Source organism: Mesoplodon mirus (assembly GCF_964341445.2).
Source record: "Mesoplodon mirus genome assembly, chromosome: 3".
Lineage (NCBI taxonomy): Eukaryota > Metazoa > Chordata > Mammalia > Artiodactyla > Ziphiidae > Mesoplodon > Mesoplodon mirus.
In genome coordinates this window covers 102,522,724-102,536,426 of record NC_138978.1, presented here as the reverse complement: position 1 = coordinate 102,536,426, position 13,703 = coordinate 102,522,724, and the positions used below count along the sequence as shown (strand labels likewise).

The 13,703-nt window shown below is 35.5% G+C and overlaps 1 protein-coding gene across 2 annotated transcripts in view; it reads right to left on the bottom strand.

Moving 5' to 3' along the window:
• The window catches only part of GPSM2 (G protein signaling modulator 2), a 62,512-nt gene that overhangs the window by 19,683 nt on the left and 29,126 nt on the right, over positions 1-13,703 (bottom strand). For both annotated transcript variants that reach the window (XM_082612679.1, XM_082612680.1), the window contains one exon: positions 12,774-12,903. In XM_082612679.1, coding sequence (XP_082468805.1) covers positions 12,774-12,903 — 130 coding nt within the window. The remainder of the gene's footprint in view (positions 1-12,773; positions 12,904-13,703) is intronic.

Sequence of the window (13,703 nt, the reverse complement as noted above, 5' to 3'; positions counted from 1 at the left end):
TTTAACAAGGACCTAGAAGAACTAAAGAGCAAACAAACAGTGATGGACAACACAATAAATGAAATAAAAAATTCTCTAGAAGGAATCAATAGCAGAATAACTGAGGCAGATGAACGGATAAGTGACCTGGAAAATAAAATAGTGGAAATAACTACCACAGAGCAGAATGAAGAAAAAAGAATGAAAAGAATTGAGGACAATCTCTGAGACCTCTGGGACAACATTAAACACACCAACATTCGAATTATAGGGATCCCAGAAGAAGAAGAGAAAAAAAAGACACTGAGAAAATATTTGAAGAGATTATAGTTGAAAATTTCCCTAACATGAGAAAGGAAATAGTCAATCAAGTCCAGGAAGCACAGAGAGTCCCACACAGGATAAATCCAAGGAGAAACACGCCAAGACAAGTATTAATCAAACTATCAAAAATTAAATACAAAGAAAAAATATTAAAAGCAGCAAGTGAAAAGCAACAATTAACATACAAGGGAATCCCCATAAGGTTAACAGCTGATCTTTCAGCAGAAACTCTGCAAGCCAGAAGGGAGTGTCGGGACATATTTAAAGTGATGAAAGGGAAAAACCTACAACCAAGATTACTCTACCCAGCAAGGATCTCATTCAGATTTGACGGAGAAATTAAAACCTTTACAGACAAGCAAAAGCTAAGAGAATTCAGCACCACCAAACCAGCTCTACAATAAATGCTAAAGGAACTTCTCTAGGCAGGAAACACAAGAGAAGGAAAAGACTTACAATTAAAAACCCAAAACAGTTAAGAAAATGGTAATAGGAACATACATATTGATAACTACCTTAAGTGTAAATGGATTAAATGCTCCAACCAAAAGACACAGACTGGCTGAATGGATACAAAAACAAGACCTGTACATATGCTGTCTACAAGAGACCCACTTCAGACCTAGGGACACATACAGACTGAAAGCGAGGGGATGGAAAAAGATATTCCATGCAAATGGAAACCAAAAGAAAGCTGGAGTAGCAATTCTCATGTCAGACAAAACAGACTTTAAAATAAAGATTATTACAAGAGACAAAGAAGGACACTACCTAATGATCAAGGGATCGATCCAAGAAGAAGATATAACAGTTGTAAATATTTATGCACCCAACATACGAGCACCTCAATACATAAGGCAAATGCTAACAGCCATTAAAGGGGAACTCAACAGTAACAAAATCATAGTAGGGGACTTTAACACCTCACTTTCACCAATGGACAGATCATCCAAAATGAAAGTAAATAAGGAAATACAAGCTTTAAGTGATACATTAAACAAGATGGACTTAATTGATATTTATAGGACATTCCATCCAAAAACAGATTACACTTTCTTCTGAAGTGCTCATGGAACATTCTCCAGGATAGATCATATCTTGGGTCACAAATCAAGCCTTGGTAAATTTAAGAAAATTGACATCATATCAAGTATCTTTTCTGACCACAACACTATGAGACTAGATATCAATTACAGGAAAAAAATCTGTAAAAAATACAAACACATAAAGGCTAAACAATATGTTACTACATAACCAAGAGATCACTGAAGAAATCAAAAATACCTAGAAACAAATGACAATGAAAACACAATGACCCAAAACATATGGGATGCAGCAAAAGCAGTTCTAACAGTGAAGTTTATACCAATACAATCCTACTCAAGAAACAAGAAATATCTCAAATAAACAACCTAAACTTACAGCTAAAGCAATTAGCGAAAGAAGAACAAAATAACCCCAAAGTTAGCAGGAGGAAAGAAATCATAAAGGTCAGATCAGAAGTAAATGAAAAAGAAATTAAGCAAACAATAGCAAATATCAACAAAACTAAAAGCTGGTTCTTTGAGAAGATAAACAAAATTGATAAGCCATTAGCCAGACTCATCAAGAAAAAAAGGGAGAAGACTCAAATCAATAGAATTAGAAATGAAAAAGAAGTAACAACTGACATCGCAGAAATACAAAGGATAATGAGAGATTACTACAAGCAACACTATGCCAATAAGATGGACAACCTGGAAGAAATGGACAAATTCTTAGAAAACCACAACCTTCCGAGACTGAACCAGGAAGAAACAGAACATATAAATAGACCAATCACAAGCACTGAAATTGAAATTGTGATTAAAAATCTTCCAACAAACAAAAGCCCAGGACCAGATGGCTTCACAGGCGAATTCTATCAAACATTTAGAGGAGAGCTAACACCTATCCTTCTCAAACTCTTCCAAAATATAGCAGAGGGAGGAACACTCCCAAACTCATTCTACGATGCCACCGTCACCCTGATACCAAAACCAGACAAAGATACCACAAAAAAAACTACAGGCCAATATCACTGATGAACATAGATGCAAAAATCCTCAACAAAATACTAGCAAACAGAATCCAACAGCACATTAAAAGGATCATACACCATGATCAAGTGGGGTTCATCCCACGAATGCAAGGATTCTTCAGTATATGCAAATCGATCAATGTGATACACCATATTAACAAATTGAAGGAGAAAAACCATATGATCATCTCAATAGATGCAGAAAAAGCTTTCAACAAAATTGAACACCCATATATGATAAAAACCCTCCAGAAAGCAGGCATAAAGGGAACTTACCTCAACATAATAAAGGCCATATATGACAAACCCACAGCCAATATCGTTCTTAATGGTGTAAAACTAGTTTCCATTTCCACTAAGATCAGAAAGAAGAAAAGGTTGCCCACTCTCACCACTCTTATTCAACATAGTTTTGGAAGTTTTAGCCACAGCAATCAGAGAAGAAAAATAAATAAAAGGAATCCAAATCAGAAAAGAAGAAGTAAAACTGTCACTGTTTGCAGATGACATGATACTATACATAGAGAATCCTAAAGATGCTACCAGAAACTACCCAAGGCAATCTACAGATTCAATGCAATCCCTATCAAACTACCAATGGCATTTTTCACAGAACTAGAACAAAAAATTTCACAATTTGTATGGAAACACAAAAGACCCCAAATAGCCAAAGCAATACTGAGAAAGAAAAATGGAGCTGGAGGAATCAGGCTCTCTGACTTCGGACTATACTACAAAGCTACAGTAATCAAGACAGTATGGTACTGCCACAAAAACAGAAATATAGATCAATGGAACAGGATAGAAAGCCCAGAGATAAACCCACACACATATGGTCACCTTATCTTTGATAATGGAGGCAAGAATATACAATGGAGAAAAGACAGCCTCTTCAATAAGTGGTGCTGGGAAAACTGGACAGGTACATGTAAGAGAATGAAATTAGAACACTCTTTAACACCATACACAAAAATAAACTCAAAATGGATGAAAGACCTAAATGTAAGGCCAGACACTATCAAACTCTTAGAGGAAAACATAGGCAGAATACTCCATGACATAAATTACAGCAAGATCCTTTTTGACCCACCTCCTAGAGAAATGGAAAAACAAAAACAAATGGGACCTAATGAAACTTAAAAGCTTTTGCACAGCAAAGGAAACCATAAGCAAGACGAAGAGACAACCCTCAGAATGGGAGAAAATATTTGCAAATGAAGCAACTGACAAAGGATTAATCTCCAAAATATACAAATAGCTTATGCAGCTCAGTATCAAGAAAACAAACAACCCAATCCAAAAATGGGCAGAAGGCCTAAATAGACATTTCTCCAAAGAAGATATACACATTGCCAACAAACACATGAAAGGATGCTCAACATCTTTACTCATTAGAGAAATGCAAATAAAACTACAGTGAGATGTCACCTCACACTGGTCAGAATGGCCATCATAAAAAAATCTACAAACAATAAATGCTGGAGAGGGTGTGGAGAAAAGGGAACCCTCTTGCACTGTTGGTGGGAATGTAAATTGATACAGCCACTATGTAGAACAGTATGGAGGTTCCTTAAAAAACTACAAATAGAACTACCATACGACCCAGCAATCCCACTACTGGGCATATACCCTGAGAAAACCATAATTCAAAAAGAGTCATATACCACAATGTTCATTGCAGCTCAATTTACAATAGCCAGGACATGGAAGCAACTAAGTGTCCATTGACAGATGAATGGATAAACAAGATGTGGTACATATATACAATGGAATATTACTCAGCCATAAAAAGAAACGAAATTGAGTTATTTGCAGTGAGGTGGATGCACCTAGATTCTGTCACACAGAGTGAAGTAAGTCAGAAAGAGAAAAACAAATACCGTATGCTAACACATATATGTGGAATCTAAAAAAAAAAAAAAAAGTTCTGAAGAACCTAGGGGCAGGACAGGAATAAAGACACAGACATAGAGAATGGACTTGAGGACATGGGGAGGGGGAAGGGTAAGCTGGGACAAAGTGAGAGAGTGGCATGGACATATATACACTTCGAAATGTAAAATAGCTAGGTAGTGGGAAGCAGCCACATAGCACAGGGAGATCAGCTCTGTGCTTCGTGTCCACCTAGAAGGGTGGGATAGGGAGGGTGGGAGGGAGAAGCAAGAGGGAGGAGATATGGGGATGTATGTATATGTATAGCTAATTCACTGTTATATAGCAGAAACTAACACACCAATGTAAAGCAATTATACTCCAATAAATATGTTAAAAAACATGATTGTTGCTCCACTTTATAAGCTCCATTTTAAACATGAAGTGCTCTAATGATCTTCTTTGAGGCATGGTGATAGTAGGAACTGGCTCCCACACCTTATTCTATTCAGACAGTTTTATTCTGGGAATAGTGTTGTAGGAAATAGATTAAAAATATTAAATTACTTTTGAATACATACCATCAGAAAACAAATACTCACATAATGTGGTTGTTACTGTTTATGATGTCAAGAATTTTCTTCCCTGATAAGAAACTCTTGAAGATAAAGAATGAAATAAATACATCTTCTAAAACAATAAGCTCACAAAATAATGAGGCTGGTTGAAGGGCTCTCAGAGTTTAACTGGAAAACATAGTCACTGAGAAGGTAATCTGAACTATGACTACAAATTTTTTTGAAGAATCATCATCTGTAACAAGCCTTTTACTTCATTTATTCTTAGCTATTTCACATAAAGAGAAAAAATTTTTCTTAAAGAAATTGGATGCACTAGAAAGTAATGAAATGTAAAGTCATTCTTTGCGTACAAAGTGAATCTGTAAACCTCTCCAGTTGCTACCCTTTCAGTCCCTTTCTTTGAGATTTTTACTTGATGGGGGTGGGGTAAGGGAACGTAGTTTCTCCAGAAATTGCCTTCTTTCCATAAGTAGTTCCTACCCTGTGTTTTCTTGTCACAAAAATCTGTAACTTTTCCAACTCTGAAAATTATTTCAGTCAAATTGTGTATCATGTGCTGCTTACTTTGTAAAATAGAAGAACTCTGAGAAGCCAAAAGAAAAAAAGAAAAAGAAACCACAACACATTAACTCCCCCTTTTGTAATTCCCCCCATAACTTCCCTCTTCCTCCCTAAGTTTTTATATTTTCATTACATATGTATATATCTCTAAGCAATGGAGCTTATTATATAACATTGCATAAGTGGTCTCATACTGTGTATGTTCTCTAACTTGCTTACTTTGAGCAACTTCATGTTTGTGAGATTCATCCAAGTTGGTATGAGTAGTTTAATTTTCATTGCGATTTTAGGACTAGGAAAGCATATACCCTTTCTATTGGTGACAGCTATTTAGGTTGCTTCCAATCATTTGTCATTGTAAGCAATATTATTATTATTTTTTTATTAGTTTCTGCTTTATAACAAAGTGAATCAGTCATACATATACATCTGTTCCCACATCCCTTCCCTCATGCATCTCCCTCCCTCCCACCCTCCCCATCCCACCCCTCCAGGCGGTCACAAAGCACCGAGCTGATCTCCCTGTGCTCTGCGGCTGCTTCCCACTATCTATCTACCTTACGTTTGGTAGTGTATATATGTCCATGCCTCTCTTTCGCTTTATCACAGCTGTAAGCAATATTATTACAGAAATTCTTGGAAATATCTCGTGTACATGAGCAAGACTTTGTTCCAGTCTGGATAACAGATGAGTGTAACTGGGAGTGGAACTGCTAGATCATACGGTTGGTACATCTTCAACTCTACCAGAATATTGCCAGACTACTCTTTTGAATAACCAATTTCTACTCCTATCAACACTGCATAAAAGTTTCTATTACCTGTATTGTTTCAATACTGGTGTTATCAGGCCTTTTAATTTTCATCTACCTCATCCATCAATATTACCTCACTATGGTTTTCCCTGATTAGTTAAATACCTTTTCACATTATTTATGGGCTATTTGTGTTTCTTCTGTTCATCACTTTTGCCTATCTTTTAGTTAGGTTATTTGTCTTGTTTTTAATTCATAGGAGTTCTTATAAATTGAGGATACAAATCCTTTTTTTTTTTTTTTTTTTTCTTTTTGCGGTATGCGGGCCTCTCACTGTTGTGGCCTCTCCCGTTGCGGAGCACAGGCTCCGGATGCGCAGGCCCAGCGGCCATGGCTCACGGGCCCAGCCGCTCCGCGGCATATGGGATCCTCCCAGACCGGGGCACGAACCCGTATCCCCTGCATCGGCAGGCGGACTCTCAACCACTGCGCCACCAGGGAGGCCCACAAATCCTTTTTTAATCATCTGTGTGGCAAATGTCCTCTCAGTTTGTGTTTTACTCTTTACGGTTTCTTTTAATGAAATGAAGTTCTTAATTTCAGTGTCAATCTTTTTCGTAATGGTTTTGTTTTTGTGTTTTGAGAAATCCTTACCCTCTCTGATATCATGAAGATATTCTCCTTTATTTTCAGAGGTAGTACAGCATACTGAGTTGAACAGACCAATCACTCATTGTGATATGACCTTGGGCAACTACCTCTCAGTGATTTTCTCATTTGTAAAGGACAACTATACCTACCTCATAGATCACTGTGTGATGATAAATGCACCATCATCTGTAAAGGGGTCAGTATAATGCCTGGTAAGTAGTAAGCATTCAGCAAGTGTTAGCTGGCTGATCATAATTATTGCTCTAAATCTGTCTTTCATACTTAAATCCTTGATCCATCAAGAATTTATTTTTGTGTGATATTGATTTCCATATATGCAAGGATTATAAATATAGACTCTATATTCCATTCCATTGGTCTATTTGTCTCTATGCCAGTAACACACTGTCTTCATTACTGTAGTTTTATAATCTTTATATCTGTAGAGAAAGCACTTCTCTTCTCTTGTTTTTCATCAGGAATGTTTTGGCTTTGAGTTCTTAGCCCTTTTTTCTTTCATATACATTCATGAACGACCTGGTCAAGTTCCACAGAAAAACTGTCATTATTTGCTTGGCAGCACACTGAATTTATATCAATTTGGGAAGAACTGACAACCTTTAAAATATTTAGTTTTCTGATAGGTGCAATTCCTGAGAGAAATGTGTTTAAATTTCCCCTTATGGTTCTGGATTTTCCCATTTCTCCTTTTAGTTTAGTCAGTTTTGCTTTATGTACACTGAAGCTTTGTTATTAGGCTTGCTAGATACATACAACTTTAAGGCTTTTATCTTCCTGGTGAATTGAATTCTTAACCATTGTGAAGTGACTGTCTTCATTTCTAACAAAGTCTTTTGCCTTAAAGTACATTTAATCTGATATTAATACAGCTGTACCAGCTTTCTCTTGATCAGTTTTTCCATGGTATGTTTTTTCAATCCTTTTACTTTCAGGCTTAGTTGGATTTTATTCTTTTACCAATCTGATATTCCTGGTCCTTTAAATGGAATGTTTACATTTAATAGAATTACTGATATATTTGGATATTTGAGCTATTTTCTCCTTTACTATGTTTACTGGTATATTACATTAATTGATTTCCTGATATTCAGTCCACTTGAATTCCTATTTATTTGTTTTAAATACACTGTGGGTTTGGTTTGCAAATATTTTGTTTAAAATTTTAGCATCTATGTTCATGAGTAAAGATTTGCCTGTAATTTTCCTTTCTTGTACATACTATTCTTGTCTAGTTTGGATATCAAGGATATACTATTCTCAGAAAGACTGATAAAGTGTTCCCACTTTTCTAGTTACCTATAAAAATTTATGGAAGGTTGGAATCAATTTTCTTAAATGTTTGGTAGATCACACTTGTAAAATCACCTTGGCCAGGTATTTTCTCAGTAGAAAGATTTTAAATGACTCATCAAGTTTCCCTATGGTTTTAGGCATTAGAGATGCCATCCATTCACATTACATTCTACCATTAGATTTTTCTAGATTCAATTTTGGTAAGCTGCTTTTCTGGAAATTGTCCATTTCCCCTAGGTTTTCAAATAAAATTATTCAGGATAATCTCTTATCTTTTTAATGTCTGCTGCATCCACATTATATCCCCTTTTCTCTCTTTTCTTCCCTCAAATAATCTTGCTGTAGATTTGTTAGTCTTTTTAAAGAACCAAATTTGGGTTTTTAAAAATTCTCTCTATTGAATCTTTGTTTTAAATTCATTAATTTCTGCTATTATTTCTTGCCTTCTACTTTCTTTTGAGTTTTTTGGTTTGTTTTTAACTTTTTAAAAGCTGGATACTTAGGTCACTGAGTCTTTTTCCCTTTAAAATGATACAATATAAATTTTGCTCTAAGTAAGTTGTATCAACATAAATTATAATTCAGTCCTAAGTCATTTTCTAATTTATGATTTCTTCTTAAGTCATACCATAAGTTACTTAGAAGTGTGTATTTTCAAATGAATATGTTTTATACATTATATTCTTGTTAATTTCTAACTGAATTGCACTGTGCTCAGGGCATGAAATCTATGTGATACAGATTCCTTCAAATTTGTTGGTTTGGCATGTGGTCAAATTTTTAGACCTGTTTCATGAATGTTTTAAAAGAATGTGAATTGATCAGTTGCTTGACACAGTATTCTGTGTGTCCATTAAATCAGTGTGATCCATATTTTTAACTGTGACCCATATTAAGAAATACATTTGGAATCTAAAAAAATAAAACGAATAAATATAAGAAAACAGACTCACAGATACAGGCAAGAAACTAATGGTTATCAGTGGGGAGAGAGAAAAGGAGAGGGGCAAGATAGGAGTAGGGTATTAAGAGGTACAAACTACAATGTATAAAACAAATAAGATGCAAGGATATATCGTACAACACAGGGAATATAGCCAATGTTTTATAATAACTTTAAATGGAATATAATCTATAAAAATTTTGAATCACTATGTTGTACACCTGAAACTAACATAATAATGTAGATCCACTATAACTTTAAAAAATACATTTGCATTGCAACCCTAAATACACTTACACAAATGTAGAACAAAATCTCCACACAACAGTACTTGCCCTTATTATGTATGACAACTCCATTAATATGTATGTATGTGTGTGTATGTATTTAATGATAGTTGCAACACCTGAGATTGATTTTATAACTCATTAAATGGGTCAAACACACAATTTGAAAAACACATCAAGCCCATTAATTGTGCTGGTCAAATCCTCTATATTATTACTGATATCTGACTCCTGATTTTTACCTATCAATTACTGAGAGGTATGTTAAAATCACATTAAGCTAGAAGTATCAGCTAAGATAGACTCTGAAGCCAGACTGACTAGGTTGAACTCCCATCTCTACCACTTAAAAAGGTAACCCCAGGAAATTTACTTAACCTCTCCTGCCTCCTAGAGTTGTTAGGATTAAATGAGTTAAAACAGGCAAAGCACTGCCTGGGCACACAGTAAGCACTCAATAATTGTTAGCTATTATTATTTATTCAAATCTGCATGATCATTTTTGTTATTCCTTTGTTTCAATTCTGTTATTCCTGTAAACATTTAATCATAGTCATTTTATGCTCTGAAGATCTTGGTGACCTGATTTTGCTTTTGTTTGTTTTCTTACTCATTTTGGCTTGTTTCTTTAGGTATTTGGTAATTTTGTTATTGTTGTTGTTGTGAGTCTTTATAGGCCTGGATAAAGGATGGCTTGCTTACCTCCAGAAAATATTTGATCTTACTTCTGCTAAGTCCCTAGGAGTATTTCTAACCCAAAAGCACTTTAATGGATTGGGCTTTCTTATACTGTGCAGGTAGAATAAATCAAATTCCAAACCAGTGTGTAGACAGGCTTATGAATTCAGATTCTTATGGGAGACTCCTTTTCTCCACCCTGAGCGAACACCAGAAATATATAAGTTTTCTTGTTTCTTTTGGCTGTACCACATGGCATAAGGGATTTTCATTCCCCGACTAGGGATTGAACCCGTGCCCCCCTGCAGTGGAAGCACGGAGTCTTAACCACTGGACTGCCAGAGAAGTCCCTATACAAGTTTTCTTGCAGTTCCTCTAGCCAGCAGATTTTTCTAGGCACTAGGGATACAGCAATGAACCTAAGAGACCAAAAAATACCTGTCTTCATGGAGCCAAAGTGAGCAGGGGGTGTGGGAGGAAATGATAAAGCAGTCTGGGCCCAGATTACAGGGCCTTTTAGCCACGATGAGGACTGAAGATTTGGTTCCAGGTATGATGGGAAGTCACTGGAGGGTTCTGAGCAGAGATATGACATGACTTGATTCGTATTTTAAAAAAGCACTCTGGCAGCCCTGTGGAAGTCAGTGTGAGGGATCAACGGCGGAAACAAAAGAAACAGTTGCAAGGCTAATGCTCTACTGGGAGATGTTGGCAGCTTGTACTAAGATTGTTGCAGTGTACACTGTAAGAGAGAATAGGGATATATTTTGAAGGTAGGGTTTCTGATAGGTTGGATGTAGGAGTGGGTGGGAGAAAGGGAACAAGGATGGCCCTTAGGTTTTTGGCCTGAACACTGGTGTGAATCATGGTACCATTTCCTGAGATAGGGCAGACTGAAGGAAGAACATGTTTGGGGAGAAAAAAACAATTGATCCATTTTGGATGTGTTAAGTTTTAGATGCCAATTAGATATTCAAGTGGAAATGTTAAATATATGAAACTCCAACTCAAGAGAGAAATTATGACTGGAAATATCAATTTGAAAATCAGCATATAGATGATATAAAAGCCAACCGACTGAATGAAATCATCTAGAGTTGTGCTGTCTGATATAGTAGCCACTAGCCACATGTGGCTTTTAAAACTTTAACTAATTAAAGTTAAATAATATTTAAAAATTCACTTCTTTTTGCACTAGCCACATTTCAAGTGCTCAGCAGTCACATATGGCTAGAGGCTACTATATTGGACAGCACAGATACAGAACAGTTCCATCTTCACAGAAACTTCTATTAGAAGCACTGATCTAGAGTGTAGGATAAGAGGAAAAAGGATAAAATCAGAAAGGAAGGAAGGATATGGATGGACAGAAGACAGAGAAGGAGAGAGGGAAGAGGGAAGGGAGAAGAGGTCCAGCAACAGAACCCCAGGTACTACAAATGTCAAGGATTGGAAAGATGAGGAAGAGAGGGGAGTTATGAAGACAGACTGGCCAGTGAGGTGGAGGCAAGCCAGAAGAAGAGGGTGATCCTGGAGGCCAAACGAACAAAGCACTATGAGGAGGGAATGATCAGCTACAGGAAATATTGCTGAGAAATCAAATATGCTGACATCTAAAACTGATCAATGTATTTGGTAAAATGGCATTCTCTGGTAACCTTGAAAAGGTTTTAGTATCATGATGGGGCCAAAGCCAGAGTCCAGTGGTTTGAAGAGAGAATGGGAGGTGAGGAAGTAAAGACAAAAAACAGTGATATTATTTTCAAGTTTTGTTGTAAAGGGGAACAAAGGAATAGGTCTATAGCTAGAGCGGTCCATGAGGACAAGTGATAATTTGTTAAAATATGAGAGCTATTACAACTTAACCAACTTGAAAATTAAACACAGGAAAACCTTTTAGCCCATTATTCAATTACAAAGTACACGGTCCAGTTTACTATACTGTTCATACTTCAGTATCATTTTTCAATTAAATGTTCTTTCAAAGTCTTAGATGACTAGCCACTAATTTCTTTTTCTTTTTCATTTTCTTTGTATGGGTTAAAGGAGGATACTGGGAAGATAAACGCTAGATTTTTCACTGACTTCCAAGTTCAAAACATCTGTCTCAGTAATTTTTTTTCAGACTAAGAATTTTTTAAGCCTTGGCTGGATCTTTAAAATGGATCTCACATAGAGTTACATATAGATGGTATCCAAAAATGTGGTTCTACTCTTGTTCCTTTTTATTTTTTTAATCAAAAGTAGGTGTTTATTTTTTCACTTAGAAACAGAGACATTATAGCATATTTTTTTCTTATAGCAATGTCAAAACCAAATCAGCACCTGAAGAGAATTTCTGGGTTTTCTGAATTAAAAAAAAAAAAATCCTGAGATTCCCCCTTAGAAATGAAACGGGGGGAATAAAAGCTAAACAAAAATCAAATATGTAAAGACATCTGAAACAAAGAGATTAAACAATAAAATGTTTTAATTTTCACATCTTCACATTTATAAATTTTTGAGTGAGCCTAGAGATACAGAATTTAAGTGTATTTAAAAATTTTTTAAACGAAATAGTTATACCTTTACCATTTCTAAGTTCATGATAAAAGCTATAAAATACTGTATTCCATACTGATAAATTAATGGGACAGTGGTAAAGCAAAAAAGTATAAAAGTTGAGCTTCCTATGTTATATCTCTCTCTGGATATGGTAAACATGAGATAAGTAATTTAAATGTAAATCTTGAGGATAAAGAAATTGGGTTTTGAAGACCTAATACTTACCATGCAAACTGTTATCAACTTCAATATTTTCAGACATCATTGAATTGTTTGTGCTGTAGCTCAGACCAAGAACCATTTGAAGATCTGAGAGATTGAGTTGTGCTGTTAGTTCACCACTTCTATCCCCAACCTACAACCACAAGCATTTATACTTTAGAGTAGTATTTAAAGTAAAGAATGGTGAAGATTAGTTGAAAATGTTGTCAACCTAAAACTGGAAGAAACTATAGGGAGATGAAAATAGTTATTTTAAAATTATAATACTATGAATGAAATAGGTTTTTTCATTCATAGTATTTTAAAGAAGAAAAGTTACTAAAATATGACAAGAGGACAGATAATTACATTCTACCAATTCTTTACTTCTCTAAATATTAGATTGCTCTTAATCTTTATGATCACCTTAAATAATAAAGTAGGTTACTCTGTGACACGTTAACTTGGCATCACATGAATACAATTTCCTTAGAATACTGTATTTCCATCCTATAATAACAGTATTTATTAAGCTAGCACTAGACATTATACTAGGTACTTTTATATACTTTATCTCTAATCTGTATAACAATTTGCAAAGCAGATATTATTATTATTATTATTATTCCCATTTTACAGATGAGAGAAATGATGCTCAGAAAAGCTTCCAAGCTCAAATAGCCAGCAAATGGCAGAACTGTAACAGGAAGCAGTCCTTGATTCTAAGAGCCATGTTCTTCCTTTCATACCATGCTACTTTTCCACGTAGAGATGGGGGGACAGTGGAGGCACATGTTAGTAATTCTCCCATTCCTCCATGCTCAGCCTTTCCTTCCTGTCTTCCTACATCAAGGCCAGTGCAAACATACCGCTGATCTGTATCTCAAAATGCTCTGTGCAGTTCTTATGCCAAGAGAACAATATATAATTAAATTTATTACTCAGCCATATAGG